The sequence below is a fragment of the Electrophorus electricus genome, chromosome 19, assembly GCF_013358815.1.
Source record: "Electrophorus electricus isolate fEleEle1 chromosome 19, fEleEle1.pri, whole genome shotgun sequence".
In the NCBI taxonomy this organism is placed as follows: domain Eukaryota; kingdom Metazoa; phylum Chordata; class Actinopteri; order Gymnotiformes; family Gymnotidae; genus Electrophorus; species Electrophorus electricus.
Window position 1 is genome coordinate 8492807 of NC_049553.1, and position 18013 is coordinate 8510819.

Genomic DNA, 18013 nt, shown 5'->3' on the forward strand with positions numbered 1-18013 from the left:
TAAGTGAAAAAAGCTGAAGATTTTATTAAAATTTTCATTAAAAATGCAATTTTACTGACAGAAAAATTCCTATATATGGAAGCTGCATGAGTCCTTCTGACATCTGCTAGATCCCATCTGTTTGCCACACAGACAGAAATATGACAAACTTCCTAATATAAAGATGAACCAAAACTGCTCATCCTCCATAAAGGTTTTCTTTTTAAACCTACAGACAGAAACAAAACTCAGCATCACACATTTAATGGTTTTGAAATAATGAATTTTAACTGATTTTATAGTCAAATGAGAAACAAACAATCTGAACAGTACCTATTACTGAGAAATAAATATCTAAGGATTTCTGTAAGTTGTGTATCACATGCGGTTTACTTCAGCAGTATGAGAAAGTAGGCTACTTGTTATAATGCAGCAGATTCCCAGAATAAAAGTCATCTGCATGTCTGCTGTCGTAGCGGACATACGCCTAGGCCTTTGGTTTTAATCTCGGGGAGATTACAGTCGATTTGTACAATTACTTCTATTGAAATAATGTTGCTGTTGAATGTCTCAAGTTTTAAATATGATAGACATTACAAAACCACATCCAGAGTGGCCCAGGAGAGAACATGTGTTTGGGCCATTAGTCAGAGAGTGTAGAAATCTTCTGTGCAAACCAAATTATTAAAAACTCTCCATCCAGATTTAATATATGCAACAGGAAACAGAGGAAGAGAAAAAGCCATTGATGCAAGATCTTTTTGCCTATAGATACTGTTCTGATTTTGGGTCAAAATGATGACACAATGGCGTAGGCACGACTAGGTGGGTGGAATGGCAAAAACCTTAATGAAGCAACCCTGATGGGCCTTAGTCAGAGAATGCCATTGAGTAACACCATAGCCCTCAGTTCAGACCTCAGTTCAGTTTCAGAACCCTTTTTTTTTGTATCCTGAACCCTATAACAACGCCTCCAAAGATAGACAGTGATCCTTTGGGACTGAACAGAGTGCTCTCTCTTTCTCTCTCGCATTCTCTCATAGGGGTCTTGTGCTGAATGTCTCCTCACTGAGGAGTACAGTGTGGTCTTTTGATGACTGCAGGCTGGGGAAAATGCCTTTATGCCCTCTCCTTTCCTCTCCTTTACCCCACCATTCTATAGAGAGTCCTTTTCAGTTAGAAGAGCATTATACTGAAAAGATCTGATCTCTCGTTCTCTCTCCCTCTGTCTCAATCAACATATGCATCTGTCTTGTTCGTTAATTGGTTTGCAATGTTTTATACACACACAAAGCGTGTATATACTTTTCGTACCTGAGCATTTCAGACTAGATATTTAATGTAAGGATTTCTAATTTGTGGTCAAGGCACCGTTAAAAGAAATATCCCCTCATTTAAACACCAAACATGGGATCATACTAATTAAGCACTGTGGGAACTTCTTCTAAATGTAGCCGTTTAAGTAAAAAAAACAAAACAAAACAGTTTTGGTTTATGTGTTCTGGCCATCTGAAATACGGGCGTCACGTTAATGGTGTCTGATGCTATTTTTGGAGTCTTTTGGGGCCAAATGAGGCATTTTATCTGCTCGGTAATGCCTTACAGCTGTGGAGAATGTGTGCTCCGTTGTAAGGTCGCCATGGTACACTGACCAAAAATAACTCCAAGAAGCTTATACAGACCAGTAAACAGAACAAACTGTCCAAACCTTTACACATTACAAACTGAACATTTTTGTGATGTTCAGAAATGATTTAGAATGATTGATGCATTCATCCTGCAGTATCCATTTGCAAATGAAACATGTTAGTGTTTTTTCCCTTTAGGCTTATAGACAGTTGTTTACTGAACTGAATGCTTACATATGTAGAGTTGGATCTTGTGAATATGTTCATACAGGGCAATGGGTGTAATTAATTTTATTTCTCTTAAGCCACCTGTGTGGAATACAAAATATCTACATACTTAACAAAAGAAGTGGCATTTCAGTGATTAAAGTGTTTCTCTATGCTGTAAATAAATCTACAGGATGAGTAATTGGTGCTGTGTGTGTCGTCAGTTTATGCTTATGATGGCTTGTAACCTGTCTAAATATACACTGACCAAAAATGTTCTCATTTAGTGCGTCCTCACTTAGTAACCTGTGTACAGATTAACCGCAGACTCACTTGCACTCTTGGGTCTTTATCAGCAGGCCATTTCCTCCTCATCATTATCACCATCGATCAGGCAGAGGGAGGGGGGGCGGGGGCGTGAGCGGCTCAGCGTGAGAGGGGGTCGAGCTGGCTTAGCTGGGGGGCCAGAGGGAAGGGGGGCCACAGTGGCCCTAGCACGTCGCTTTTGGAGCTAGATAGAGAGAGAGAGAGAGACAGAGAGAGAGAGAGAGACAGAGAGAGAGAGAGAGAGAGCGCGAGAGAGCAAGCACAAGCACAAAAAGGGGGAGGGGGGTTCACACCTCATTATAAATGAATTCCACCATCTATGTAAACGTTATTAATGTCGAAGTCTCACCTAGAATAAATAGCTGGGTACATGTAAATTCTCCATGAATACTTCATACGACTATATTGCAGGTAACATAACGTAAGTGTAGTAATGTAATAGCTTTGTGTAAGTGTAGCGTTAATGTAACATAATAAAAGGGTAATAAAGTTCTCCATTATTCTACTTTCTCCTACTCTTCTCTTTTGTCTTGTAGGTTGTTTAAATACTGGGTCAGTGTTTTGTGAATGTTCTCAAGGACAATACTTCCTTATTCCACCTCTCTCTCTTTCTTTCTTACACACACACACACAGAGATTCTGAATCAATGACCTTTGTACTGTGCTTGTAAAATAATCAGCATTGTATACATGCATTCATTGTGTATATAGATCACATGTAAACTGTAGTTTATCTAACTGGGTTAGGGTGACTAATCTCAGCATAAAGCAGGTTCACCCCTCGACTATTGCACTTAGAGTAGAACATTTTAAGAAAACTAAAAATGTTTATTAAGTCATAAATGCATAAAATATGTAATATTAATATATTTTAGTATTTACTACCAAAAATATATGCACAAATGTATTATAAAAAGTTTCAGTATGCTAAAGAACTACAGACTACGCCATATTAGAGGACATCTCGCTCTTTGTCTTTGTTAACTGTTGACCATATTTAACACAGTGTTTACGTTTGGGGGCCTAAAGATATTCACCGTTTTTCTACTTTGGTGAGGGCCATGGAGCAACGACGGTATACTAATCTAGCATGCTGACCTGTCGTGATGTGGAGCCCTCTGGTGGATGGTGGGTATCTCTGCGCTGGCCTCGACCCTGGCTCTGTGAGCGAGACCCATAGGGGCGTGAGAGCAGGCCTCTCATCCTCAGGTGTAGATAGAGGTTGGAGCCCAGACACAGAGGGTTGAACACAGGGTCCTCTTCCAGCTGATCCAGGCAGCTCTGGGGTAGATAAAGACACAGGAAGACTGTATGATTTCAGAAACAAGGGTTCCATGTTGAGAACTATTACTGATGTAGTGCAGGGAGACTGTAAGCAATACAGTAAAAATGGTAAAAATGTTTTAATACTTAGACTTATTAGACTTAAGTAAAGTATTTGAATTCTGGGATTGCATGAGTAAGATTTTGCAGGAAGCTGAACAGATTTTTTAGCAGTCATAGCTTTGTATGACTGGGCAAGTGTGTTCATTTTATAAACACAAGATCTTCTGATATTAGTGGTAACATATTCCCTTAACTGAAGATGTTTTTTTTTGTCCAAGGGGAAGAAATGATATGCAAGAGCAGGATGTTCTCTAAATCTCTCTTCCTCTCTTGAGCTACAAGGACGGAACTTGAGAATGATCGTGTGAATTACTGCTACCAGCAATAAAGCAATTTATGTCCTTAAACAGTGCTAAAATCTAGAGCATAATAGAAAAGAACAGAACAATCCATCCATAGTCTCTGTGCTGCACCTTGCAACGGTGAAGATCTAATGATAAAGTCATTGTGTAAAAATTTGCGTAAGTGTGTGTGTGTGTGTGTGTGTGTGTGAGAGAGAGACAGAGAGAGAGAGAGCATATGAGACCTCCACCACAGTGAGAGCGTTGAGCGGTGGATCCTCATTTGAGACAGGCAGATTACAGGGCAGCATTAGTTCTCGAGTAAGGACAGGTTTGAGTAAGAGAGAGAGGGAGCCTGAGGCCTGCAGTATGTAGTAGGAGGCCACACTGCAACCAGAGCCAAACTGAGGCTCAGAGCGCACTAGGAGAAACCAGTCACGGGTCTGGAGATACACACACACACACACACACACACACACACACACACAGTTCAACAAATATAACATGGGTTTAAACACCCCTGTGGATATTAAAGAATATTAAAGCAGCCTTAAACATTACTTATAATACTGCTTTATATCTCATATGTTTATCAGTCTCTAAATCACAGACATGCTGCAGACTGACTCTTATTGTGTGGCAGAGAGCATGGAAGGTCTGCTGGTTGCTCTCCATCTCATCCCAGTCAATCTGCCAACAAGTGGTAGGTCTGATGAGCAGTGGAAGGCCATACAGCACAGACTGGCACAGTCCTTCAGCCTGCAGAGCTCTGATGCACACACAGGCAACTTCAGCACACACATACAATTTATATATATAAGCTTAAATTAGAAGAAAACAAAACAAAACATGAGAGACCATGGTGAGACCATGACATGGTAGAAAGCTTCTTTTCAGATTACAATGACAAGGTGAGAATGCTCTTACTGTTCAAAATTCCCCAGATCAATGACCTCATGGGCATGCAAAATGTATGCAAAGGCAACAAATCCACAGTGTATGGCAGTGTGTGTGCACGTGTGTGTTCCTAAACCCTCAGACACAGAGTCTCTGTCTAGTTGTTCCAAACATCATTGCAGCATGACAGTGGCCAGAGCGACACCAACATTCGCTTTGCATAATCTATTCATTTTGTCATATACCCTCCATCATTCTCTCTCTCAATTTCTCTCTTTCAGTCCCTTTTCCTCAGGCCTCTCTTTGGACCTGTGCTAGGTTTGCAACTGGTTGATTTGCTGTGTCTTAAACTGCACACACTCCAAGAAGCCAAAATGGGTATTTCAGAACGCGTAGTGAGTGAATCTGCAAATAAAACCTTTGACTGCTGTTGACAGCGCAGATACTGACATGCTGTGTTTGTGATCTACTTAATGAAATGCATGAATGGCCCTCCTGTTCGTGGCAGAACTGTAATATCACTGGCTGCATGCACGCTTGGGCTGATCTAGGGTCATGATGCTATGACGCAGTTGCAGTGGAACCCAGTTTATATGAAGTGAGGCCGTACTTGATGACCTGCAGTCGCTGTGGCACAGAGCTCTGATTGGACACGCTCTTGCTGTGGGGCTGGAAGTCTCGGACACTCTCAGTTTTGGCTCCAAGGTCAGGAGTGCCAGGGAGAAGGGCGGGACTCACAAGCCTCTCCTGCAAGTCACACTTTATACAGACTACAACCCCCCCACCCCCCCGCAGACAAATATTTATTTACTTTTTTGCCTACATACACACTGGGTATATCCTCTTAATTTATTAGAAGGACAACTGCAGGATAGAAGTTGTGTGTGTGAGTAATCACCAGGACTAGGTCTGTGAGCAGGGGTGGTTGATGGGCCTGGTGTCTGTCCAGGTGCAGGTAAAAACAGCTGAAGATGTTCCTTTTCTCCTGCTTGGTCATGTAGCCATGCCTTCAGGACATTCTCCATGGCAACCACACTGTTCTCCACTTGTTGCAAATCAATCTCTGCTCCCAACATCATATCCTCTACAGAGAGAGAATGGTTAATAATTAGCTATTCAAACAAGTAAAAGGAAAAACTTTTGCTCTGTCTTAAATCACCACTAGAGGGTGTTACAGGACTGCTGCTTTACAAAGTGTCAGTTTGTGTCCAAGTTTTTAAGCAACCTTTTTTGCTAGCCATTACAGCAATTATTGTTTTCCAGAATCATCAACTCAAGATTTATTTGTGTGGCTAGATTTTGTATTACAATTTGGACACGAGTGCAAATATTTCAGTATTTTAAATCTTGTTATGTAAATAGTGTATGAGCCTGTGCAAACGTGATATACACTCACCTTATTTACACATAGAAAGAGCTTTATAGACTAACACTAACCATACTTTTCTGAGGAAATGGATGGTTGTAAACTGTATAGTTCTTTTATCCTCCAATCAGATCCTTCTGTTAAGGGGGCTAATTCTTCATGAGTGTCATTCTGGAACCTTACTATGATAGGACTCTCTTTACATAAATGGATGCTTCCTCTGGAACCACTGCCGGTTTTAATTATTCATGTATGTCCTGAGGGTACAAATAGCCTAATGGGGGCCAACTGGACATGTTTAATCTTTCATTAAGTGGGAAAGAGAGAGCAACAGAGTGGAAGAAAGAGAGGGAGAGAAAGAGCTAGAGAAGAAAAACAGAAACAATCCCTGGCAACCACTGTCTTGGGAATTATATGTGGACAGCTAGGGCACTTTCAAGGCAACAACCTGCAATGAAAAAATAATTGTTTTTCCAGGTCATTGGTGAAGCAGAGCTGCTAATCCTTTGTATGTGATCTAGTCTACAAGTCAAACATCAACATGCCCACATGTATTTGGTGTCAGCGAGCTTTCGGCAAACACACCGAAAACAATTTGTTGTACAGTAGGTTAACATTTAAACGTCACACCAAAATGTATTGTTATATTCAACTGCATGCAATTGGCAATAAGCAAACTTCATTCCAAATTGCATAAATACAGGGTGTGTCCTGGAACAACCTTTTCCTCCTTTCCATCATCATCATCATCATCATCATCATCATCATCAATGCCAACTAAGAGGATATTGTGTTTCATACATTCAAGACACACTACAGACTTCTTTATTGCTAATAGATGAAATTTGAACAGAGTGACACTGATTCTTTTGGCTACTGGCTATAGCTGTAAAAGTGCAATGAGTGTAAAACTGAATTTTATGCTGAGGCTGACAAATGCAGTGCACCTCTGCACACTGATGAGATTTCATGGCTAGTAAATGTCACCCAGATGGTGTGAGTGGGAAAAAAGGGTGCAGACAGAGAAGTGGAGAGCATGATGAGGCTTCAGTTAGATAGCAGTGACAGATGCAGAGCAACCCCCACATCACCTGTTAACCAAGCGATTAGATCTCATTAGGCAATTTCTCTCTCTCTCTCTCTCTCTTTCCATCTTCCTCTCTCTCTCTCCCTCTCTCTCTCTCTGTCTCTCTCTCTCACTCTCTCTCTCTTTCCATCTTCCTCTCTCTCTCCCTCTCTCTCTCTCTCTCCCTCTCCCTCTCTCTCTCTGTCTCTCTCTCCCTCTCCCTCCCTCTCTCTCTCTCTCTCTCTCTCTCTCTCTCTCTCTCTCTCTCTGTTCTTTCCTTTTGTTGATGCACTTTCCGGTTATTTAATTTAGTTATTTAATTCAAAGGTTATTTCAATTTAGTTCCATCTACCCTCTCCCTTTTTTATATTTTCAAATCTCTACTTCTTTGCACCTGCCTAATCTCTCCATGTAAACAGGAAAACATAAGTGATTATCAACAGTCATCTCTATTCCATTTGCACAGAAGTTGCATAATACTTATATCTTCACTCCATCACTCATGATCTCTTTCAGTCTTTCTCTTGTGCTGTTTCACTTTCTGTCTGTGTCTAAGAGGAGACAGATCAGAGGTCGTGGAAAGATGATCATATTAGCTGTTTGTATGAACCTCTGTCTTCTCTGACTGAAGCTAATGGGGGTAATTGATCATTTTGCAGTCACTGAGAGATCAGAAAGTTTAGCTTGACATGTATTGCTCAACTAATGACTACGAGTCATTAGGACTCACTACTCTCCGGTACTTAGTATTATAGCTGATGTCTCATCCTATGAAGTAAATGCAGTGTTCACAATAAGTGTTACTGGAACTGAAAGTAATTACTTCTGACTTAAAGACTAAGAATCATAATGGGAATATTCTCAAGAATTAGCATTATATTTTATATAATTTGACAGCTTCCTGTTGGCAGCAGGAGCTGGGGGGAAAAGTGTCAAAACCATAAAACAAAAACGGACATAAAAAACGGACCCATGGGGAAGTGGCGCTAAGAGAGAGCCTAACACAGACAAACTGAGACTGGGAAAATAATGTAGTCTGCTGAACATGAATACAAATCTGCCTTATTAGCAAAAAATGTCAGACAACCACTTGTACACTGACCTGAGTGTTTTTGCTAGCATCATTACCATAACAGCTGTGACCTTTACATGATCTTTTCCACCGTCAGAACTGGGGCCTGATTCTTGAACTGTTTGTGGGCATCCTGAATGCAGTCTTTCAACTCAGTATGGAATGTAAATATAAAGAGGTATACTTATATATACAGTAGATGTAGATGTACAAATTCCCAAGACACCTTTGACCCATGAAGGGTTGGGTATTGATAAGTTTAATCAGTTATTGTTTATAGCACTTATCATTGTTTAAGATAGACTTTATGTATTTTGTACTTCTAGGTAACAGCATTGATTCCTGTATTCTACAGTATTCTAGTTCATTGGTATCTTGGACTCTAACCTACTGTAATGTACTAGGATATTCTATGAGTAAATGACAAAGCACTTTTGTAAGTCGCTCTGGATAAGAGCATCTGCTAAATGCTGTAAATGTAAATGTAAATGTAATCAGCAGAAACCCAGGGCAGACTAAAAACTGGCATTCCATAAGCTCATTTTTTTAATTGTTAAGAAACATTTCTTTATCTTCATCATTAAATTTCATTATCAGCAAAATCTTAAATTTGCTGTTTTTCTTCATTGTTGGTAAAAAGATAGAAGTGAATAAACTGGCAATGAAATTTCCTTTTTTAAGAGAAAAATAAAGAGATAGCAGACAGACAAACAGTAACTCCCTGCTGACAGTACCATTCAAGGCCACATCCTCATGAGAACAAACACAATGAGCGATGGTGTAGCAATGCGAGGGACAGACCACCATGCCAGTTACAGCCTACACAGAGAGACACAAACACAAAATACACAAACACATTAATCTTGGTCTTCATCTGTAATCTCATTTCATAGGACTAGTTTAGCAAAGCACATCAAAGAGACAGAGATAGAGAGAGAAAGAGCCATGAAACCATGTGGTTTTCTAAATGGATAATATGTTTATCTAAGCCTACGATAAACAGATAAGGCGATGCAGAGGGAAAGAGCCTTGCACATGCACCATATTTGTATAAAACATTCACTGCCTGTTTAACTCATTTTATAACCATGCATTATCAATGCAGAGAACAACTATATGACCTTTTGAGGCAAATGAACACTTTGACAGCAAGTGTCCTTCAAACAAGATGCACATTTATTCAAATATATCTAGACATTTTATTTGCAGCCATAACAGAATTTTATATGGGGTATTTTATGCTTCTTTATATTTGACTTTCTGTAACAAATGACCTTTTATCATATAGTAGTAACATATTTTGGGAAAGACCTGTGAAGGATGAAGTCATTTTCATGCACCAAGCATGAAGGTCCTTCTTTGCCTCTCTTTGAATTAGATTTAGAGCCCATGGGGCTAATAAGTCACTCTTGGCTGAAGTGAGTTTTATGCTTTAAATCCTAAGGTTAGCATTTGGCTAGAAAACACTGATCCTGGATCAGTATACAGAGACAAGTCCCTGAGTGGGCTGAAGGTCTGTATGCTCAGAGAGCGGCTTATGGTGATGAGTCATGTTGGCTAATCTGCCACACTGCTCCAAGTGAGTGAACAGGGGCTTGTAGTGTGACTTTGTTCCTCAGCTTCTCCCGGGGTGAGCGACATTTTCTGATATTCCCCTTCTTGCCACATACTGTTTCCTTTTATTGCATGCTGGAGGCAGTCCCCAACTCTCCCTCCTATTTACGCCCACCCCAAGCCGTCTGCCCCGAGCATTCTCCCTCCGTGTCTGTCCTTCTCTTTCACGCTGCTTTGCTCTGGACATCCTCCTTCCCTTCTGCTCTTTCTGTCTTCCAGATTTTTTCTCTTCTCTTCCCTTCTCTTGGTCTACCTTCCTTTGACGCTATTCTCTCTGACTCGCCGTCTTTGTCCAGCTGGGAGAGCGGGCGAGCTCCTCTCTCTGTATTCCTTCCTTCTCTTTATTTCTCTCTGTTTCCACCTGCTGCTCCTTAGGCTTCCTCTCCTCCTTCCTTTCCTTTATTTTGGCTTCCTCTCCTCTTCCCTCCCTCCCCGCTTCTCTTCCTGCACTGCTAAGTCCTCTAAACCCTTTGTGGATCTTGGCCTCCTTGAATCAGATCTATTTGATTATTGATTTCACCACAGGAGCACCACTTAGCTAATTCATTTGGGGGCTCATTAATTAGGTTTGCTTTTGATGTCAAGGATTAGGGGTGACACTTTGGGTGTAATGCAGTGATGAATACCAGTTAAAATATGATCTGGTGTCTGCATGCGTGAAATCATTTAGGATTAGACTGACCACATTTGTTTTTAGAACAAAAAAACCCCACTACCTACTATCTATGACCTATTTTGATAGCAGTGGCTGCGCACTTATGGAATATGTTAAGGATATCATAGTCTAAACGGCTTCCATACACTGATAGGCCCACTTAAACAAATCACTACTGTTCAACAAAACAACCTACCCACACAGGCCAGAATCTTTAATTTTTTAATAGTAGCAACAGAATAATCCATGTTATCTTTTAATAAGACGAGGCATCCACTTGTCTAATTAAAAGATAACAAAAAAAACGCTGATTAAGGTTTTTTTTACATGGAAATCTGGATACTTGTTGAAGAAATGTATGGCAAGAGCTATTTTCACCTGAGACGACCTGAGGAGATTATGCTAAATAAGTGGACACACACTGCATCTGATCAGCCTCGACTCCCGCCAGTGACATGATGGCCAGGTGCTAGTGCAATAGGGAGCAGAGGAAGAAGGTGAGGGAAAGAGACAGATGCTATCCATCACTTTCTTCCCTGTAGCTCAGTGAGCGTCATGAGACAGCAGACTGCACCTCCGTAGACAGATTAATCATGCTCGGTCTGTTGAGGGAAAAATACATGCTGGCCATCCATGTGTAGAGGGATGTTTAGTCTGTGCTGCTTACAACCTCTCATCTTCAGGATAGAATGTATTGGTAATATATCCTGGTTTGCCATGTTTAGTTTCTCCTGGCCTATAAGACATGGACATCTAGAAAATGAATACAAAATTAACTGAATTAAAAATGGAAACTGGAACTTGACTCCAGTTCAGGGATTTGATTTTCATAAGCAACAGGTGATTAGACATGGACATACACAAGCGCTCATGTGCACAGAAACAGCAGAACTGTTTTTCAGCTTAGTCAAGAAACACAGTTTATCAGTCTGCCTGTGTCATTTTCAAGGCAAACCAGTGAGCCGACTAATCTTGAAACCTGTTTACGTAGCCTCCAGCTCCCTGACGCCTAGTGATACACTCCCTTTACCCACACTATCTTATCCAGCACTAGCCCAAGTCATTAACGTTGTCCCTGCTCTTCACATAAGCATGTTGCCTTGAACATGACATCCTTCTGTCACCATGGCAATTCCACTGGGCCTGAGATAAAGAAAATGGGACACGGGTGGAGGGCAAGTCCTTCTTGTACCCACAGGCCCACAGTAACCCCTGCACTAAATCTGCCACTTCTGCAACTGCAAAGGTCAGAGTTGCTGACTCTGAGACACAGACGGGGCAGATGGAGAAGCTGAAAGACAGCCAGTCTAGACTGGGTGGCCTTGTATTGACTTGTCAGAGGCAAAACTTGTGATGTACTACACACCACTGTCACTGTCTCAGTCTAAGCAAGGAAATTTCAGCTTTTGAAACCCTTGTTGTCATGGCAGAGCACACTGAGCAACAGTAGCATTGCCTTCACCACCACAATGAGAAAGCACAAGCCAATGAAAACAGGCCCTGCAGCACAGCAATGTTACTTACAGCGTACAGCCCCTGAAAACAAAAGCTGTGCACATTTGGTAGTGTCTCCATTGAAGCCCACCTAATTCATCAGGCATGACTCTAAACTGTGCCATGATCATACATGTCTATAAATATTTTCAGTCATCTAAGTTACTGAACTGATAGTAGACTGGAATTTCTTCACACCTGAAGTTCAGGCTACTACCAGACATTTCAGCCATCTGGACAACTGAACATTTTCACATGATCATAGTAGTCATAAACGGCTAATAAACTGATAATTCCACCATGACATACTACTGTGATGTGATCAGTAATGAGTAACAGCACAGCTGGTTTAAAATCTTCTCTGAGATTTCTGAGAAAATGTCTTCTTCTTTAGGTCCCACTGCCAATACCCATGAGCACCTTAAGTTATATGCATCGTACATTTAGAACTGCTATATAAGCATTCTGAATGTCAGAGGTCAGCTCTCTGTGCAGAGACCATGCATGCAGATGATTTATGGGGAAATTTGCTCGTAGAATATACATTTGATCATAATGCCATGGAACTATATTTTTTTGAGTGGGCCACTGAACCTACTCTTAAAACCTTAAGGGTCTAATATTCCAGAGAGACAGCAGAATCAATAATTTATTCCCAGAGTTTAAATTCCAGGTAGACATGCATTAGACTGCATAATACAGACAACATAAGGGTTTGTAATGCTCTTGCACGTAGCTTCATAGGATGAGAAAGATTTTGTCTATGGCTTAAAAGGACTGAAAGGCATTTAACTTCAGATGAACTTATGGATTTGGACACTGCACCTGTCACTGGACATGATGACCAGGATGTCGTCCAAACTTTAATTCAAGATCATCCACACTGTACATGCATGAAGACTTAATCTGTGCAAATGCACAATTTCAGGGGACTAAAAAAGAAGCATTTGAATACTGTTCCAAAAAAGCGCCTGCCTCTCTCTCACACACACACACACACACACACACACACACACACACACACACACACACACACACACACACACACACACACACAAACTCTCTGTATCGGTTCTGCTGTGCATACACTCACTCTCACACTGCTCCTTTCAACATGCTGCTCATAAGGTCCTCATACTTGAGCCTGCTGAAAGCCAAAAACAGGATGTGTAGGAGGGAGGGACGCTGGGTGCTCTGCCGGCCTGCCTGCACTGATAGTGGGTTGGGGCAGTGGAGGTCACATTGAATCTGTCACTGCATGCATGTATGACTGAGAATCTGGTGTCTCCTCTAGAAACACAACAGCCAGTATCAACTTCGTTAAGCCACTGGGAGTGCACTGCACAGCCCTGCCTTGAAGCAGTTCAGCTGCCTCACAGCAGGCCACTCAGATGAATCACGCAGCTGTGACTGAAGGACCGCACAGAGTCCATCTTTGGAGAAATTCGCCTTATGTAACTGTCCTTTCAGATACTGGGCATGCTGTGCTGTACTACATTCTTAAAATCAGTGACCTCAGTCACTCTGCCTGCTTGTGTTAATGGGAGAAAGCTTTTTACTATGTTACATGGAGAGCAGTGTTTTCAGTGTGGTAGTTTTCACTTTTCCTGATTGTAGTGTGATGATAGAATTCCTCGAAGTTGCTAATGTCTTTTTTATCAGCTGTTATGCAATTTCCAGCTGCCTGACTTTTGAAGGGTCAGACTTCTACAGGTTTGGGAGAGAGGGATATCCAGACAGAGATGTTCCACTCCATTTTTGCTCTGAGGAGGAAACTGAGCAGTACTCCACCCATTCCATGTGCTCCCTGTCCTAATATAAATATGTGAAGTAGGGGGGAAAGTAGTAAATGCTGGCAGAGGCACACATCTCAGATAAGACTTGTATTTCTATGCTGTACTAACCAACACTCTGATTTATCATTCCAATTAACATTCCAGCGCTCCTGACTATTACAACTGATAAAGTACAGCCAGGCTAATTCATGCCACCCATGCTTCATAATTAGACGTAACTTATCCAGTCAAAAATGCGGTAGTATTAGTGTGCTATCATGAATGTGTGCTATCATAACTATTGCTGTCCATCCATAAAGCTCATCAGGTATTTGTTGGTACATTTGATTGATAACATAGTTTCTTCTGTGTTTTTTATTTGATTAGAGAGGTTTAAATTTTCTTTTCCAAAGGTCCTGTCATTTAGTGATGATGAATATCAGGGTGTCCAGTTGTCCTCTGGCCCACTTGACCACTTCAAGTTACACGTCGGAATGTCTGACTCCTCTTTCTGAGTTGAAACATGCTATGTATTTTGTTTTATTGTCTTTTCTATGGGAACCTCCTGTTAGTCTGTGGTAGAGCAGGAGACTGAGACTGCTAACCATAAAACCTTAATTAAAATAAACATGTAGGAAATAAGTGAGGGCTCAGACCTCTAACTGGAGCCTATGTGGAGATAGGAGCCAAGCTCACCAGAAGCTCGTTCTGTTTCTCATTTGGCTTGTGTTAGACTCTCAAGCTAGCATAAGCCATTGCAGATACTCAACAAAATATCAGAATACGTTCACTTCTCATATTCCAGTATTCTGTACTCTGCACAATGAGTCAAACCAGTTACAAAATATTTTTTGTTTAAGAGACAGTTCATCACTCAGAGGCCTCCAAAAGCCAGTGATCTCTAAGGAAAGAGAGAACAGTTTTGTGCTTACCTTCAGGCTGGTCCAAGCCCTCTGCAAAACACTGCTCAGGGCTCAGTGCTGGCTCTGTCTCCGGAAAGTTCCGCTCCACAGTGATATGGACCACCACCAGCCTGCGCAGACTAACCAGGTCAGAGTCCTTCAAGCCCTGCTCCAGCTGCCTGAGCACAGCTCGGCCTGGCTGGCTGCTCAACACCGTCACCTGCATCCATTTACATAATGCTTATATGACTGCTTATAGTTGTATACTACTTATAGGACTGCGATCTTCACAAAACCTAGCAATTTAGATTTACCGACATCCTGCTATTCAGATTTCTGTTCTGGTTTGATAATTCTGTACATTTCATGTAAAAAGGCTTATTACTGATTTCAAAATGTAATTGCTTGAGGTAAATGGTATACAGTCAACTGTACAACAGATTTTTATGCCATACATTTTTTTCCTGTAAATCACAAGAAATTACATTTTACAGTTTTCATACAGTACTCATATAATGTGTCCATATGTTTCATAACAGTCTGAAGCATTCTATTAATATCATGACCACTGAGGAAAACAGATGATGATCATCGGCTCTACCTCATGTACAACCACATTGTATTTAGCAGTTTCAGAAAGCTACAGAAGCTTCTCTGTCTAAGTTAGTCACTCAGTGCTCTCTTGCAGCTGTCGAACTCTAAAGAAAGAGAGGCAATGGGCTCAAATGTAACATAAATTCTATTTAAGGCATGAAAAAAATTTGAATCTAATTAAATGCAGTTGTCCACTCCACGGTTTCTTGAGAGGGGAACATAGCATTGGCTGTAGATGGGGACTGTGCAGAGAGGCCATAAACAGGCCATGCGGTTTCTGACAGTATGTTGATAGCTTCATTAATGATTGATAACAGAGGTTAAAAAGGTTCTGGATTCCTTTGGCAGGGGATTTGAATATGAATGCGAGCATCCTTAAAAGGTCTGAAGCAAGTGGGACTATTCTCATTCAGGCTGAATAAGGTTTCACTGAAACGCATAATGAAGGCACTTGAGGCACGAGGCAAAGGGCATGGGCTTCAAAAAAACAGAACATCTACTGATCCATCAGTGGCAAGGCTTGACAGGCCTGGACCTGCAAAAACAGACCAGAACAAGCACACATTATACATCTATAGGGAAGGTGAAAGAGTTGGGTCCTCACCTCGACAGAGCCACTGCTCAGATTGTTCCCCGGTGCCACATGGCGTATGTAGTGTTTGTACTGATGCAGGCTGTCGAGCACTGCCTGTTTGAGGAGCTCAACCCGTGGGCGGGTGCAACCCTCCACAGGCAGAGAACGCAGCTCCTCCACACACGAATGCAATCGCATCAAATTCCCCTTCACTTGCTGTGACATGATAAAAAGGCAGATGGCAGAACTGATGGATGAAAGGAAGGCCAGGCAGGTTGAATAAGTAAACTTTAAGGTTTTCAAGTTCAGTATGTGACACTGCACCATCTTAAACACAGCCGGCATTTCACAAAAGACTAAATTAAGAGTGTGTGCAACAGTAGCAATTGTCAAATATACAGCACCTTGTGCGCCCACTCGACCAAAGAACTACACTAATGCCACCAAAAAAACATGAGGATTTCCTTTTTCTCACCACAAATGGCAGCAGACACTCCTGCTGTACATTCACTGCATAGAGACTCAGGAGAGGTACCCTGCTGGGCCCCTCCAGGCTGCTTGCCAGAGACAGAAAGTTCTCAAGTGCCTCGCATAGGACAGAATAAGTCTCTGACCACCAGGGTAGCGACACATCCACAATCAGAACACGTGGAGGTTGCCTGGCAAAGGACGAGGCGCAACACACCTGGCTGGCTGAAGCACAGGAGCGGTTTCTGCCACTCATGCTTCTGAAACTAGATGAGAAAGGGTATTATGCACACGGATGGCACAGCTTGTGTGTCAGAATTAAATATGAACCAAAAGGTTGCAATGACAGACAATCATATCACGTTTTGAAGCTTTCCTCTTTTTAACAAGTTTTTAACCAAAGACCCTAATAAGCCAACTAAAGGAGAACTGACAGTGATAGATTAAGCCATGGCAATAAAACATGGAAAAAAGGAAATGTTTCTTAACAGAATGTTTTGTTCTTTTTCCATATATAAAACAAGACTGACATTGTTAGTTACTTCAAACAAGGGGGAAGCTAGTGGAGAATGTTTAAATATGGCCACAATTTTCTGCAATCTATGGGCTCATCAGTTCTGCTCCACATCATAAGAGAGCCCTTTCAATAAGCTGATGTTCAGGATCCTTCTGTGCCTTAGGCTTTTCTCTCTGTTTAATGCAACATGCACAACAAAAGACAAATTGTCTCATCTAAAATAGCTCTATGATTCAGGTCCAAGGCCACTACAGACTCAGTGCCATTAGATGAGCAAACAGCCTGAACAAAGAGGAGGGATAATGGCGATGGTCATACCATTCTCCACAGAAAAAAATATAGCATTTTTAACATATTTCAATTGTCTGTGGAAATCAGTATTATTTAGCAGCACTTTCTTTTTTCACTTTTTATTAGCCTAACTGTCAACTGACAAAGCTTTATGACAAAGCTGAATATAATCAATTCCATGAGTATTTATTTTTGTCATTTTAATAGCTATGCTATATAAAAAAATTAACACTTAACAACTCTAAAGCTCTTTGCAAGTTCATTGTTGTATTGTAAGTTTAAATATGTAAGTCTACATAGGCCTATATTTTTATACATCCAAGTGAAGTTTGCTCAATTTATGCAAATGTTCTTGGTTGGCAGGCCTAAACACTTTTCAAGATTTCCAAGTCACATGAGCGGAGTCAGTAGCTACGTTGCATGAGGTAAAGGACAGTTACGTTAGCTAAGACAGCTAGCCACTTAGACAACCGCAGTATCCTAACGTTAATCTGGGCATTTTAGGTTAGCTACATCGCTATCACGCATAGGTTTAAAAAAATGTTTCTATTGCATAGTATGGGGTCCCCGGTTTCTGGTGAACTTACCTCTTTTAGAATAGTAAGAAAAGTAAACATTCGCCGTTTGCTTGGAAACCTCTCTTCGTTCTAACCCTAACTAACCTAACTTGGCTAACCACTTGACATCCGCAGCAAGAGAGGCTCGCTAAAAATAGCTAACTAGCTACAAACTAACTATAGTTTGCAGACTTACAGCGACATGTTCAGTTTCCGTGTTGATATTTGGTTGGTCTTTCTATGTTATTGTACGCAGGCAGTCAGTGCTAGACAGTAGGCTGTTATTTCCAGAAGAACGTTAAAAGATGGACAGTACCGTTTAATCACGTCAATATGCACGCGGCGCACGACGAGCTCAATGAC

At 41.2% G+C, this 18013-nt stretch overlaps 1 protein-coding gene across 1 annotated transcript; it reads right to left on the reverse strand.

Moving 5' to 3' along the window:
* m1ap (meiosis 1 associated protein) lies at positions 1-17990 on the reverse strand. The gene is made up of 11 exons (XM_027000660.2): positions 17681-17990; positions 16293-16551; positions 15848-16033; positions 14680-14869; positions 5604-5789; positions 5316-5475; positions 4436-4577; positions 4054-4251; positions 3240-3422; positions 2148-2325; positions 1-208 (listed from the first exon to the last, which is right to left on the reverse strand). The coding sequence occupies exons 2-10, from the start codon at positions 16539-16541 to the stop codon at positions 2167-2169; spliced, it is 1653 nt and encodes a 550-aa protein (XP_026856461.2). The 5' UTR covers positions 16542-16551; positions 17681-17990; the 3' UTR covers positions 1-208; positions 2148-2166.
* Positions 17991-18013: the final 23 nt, after the last annotated feature.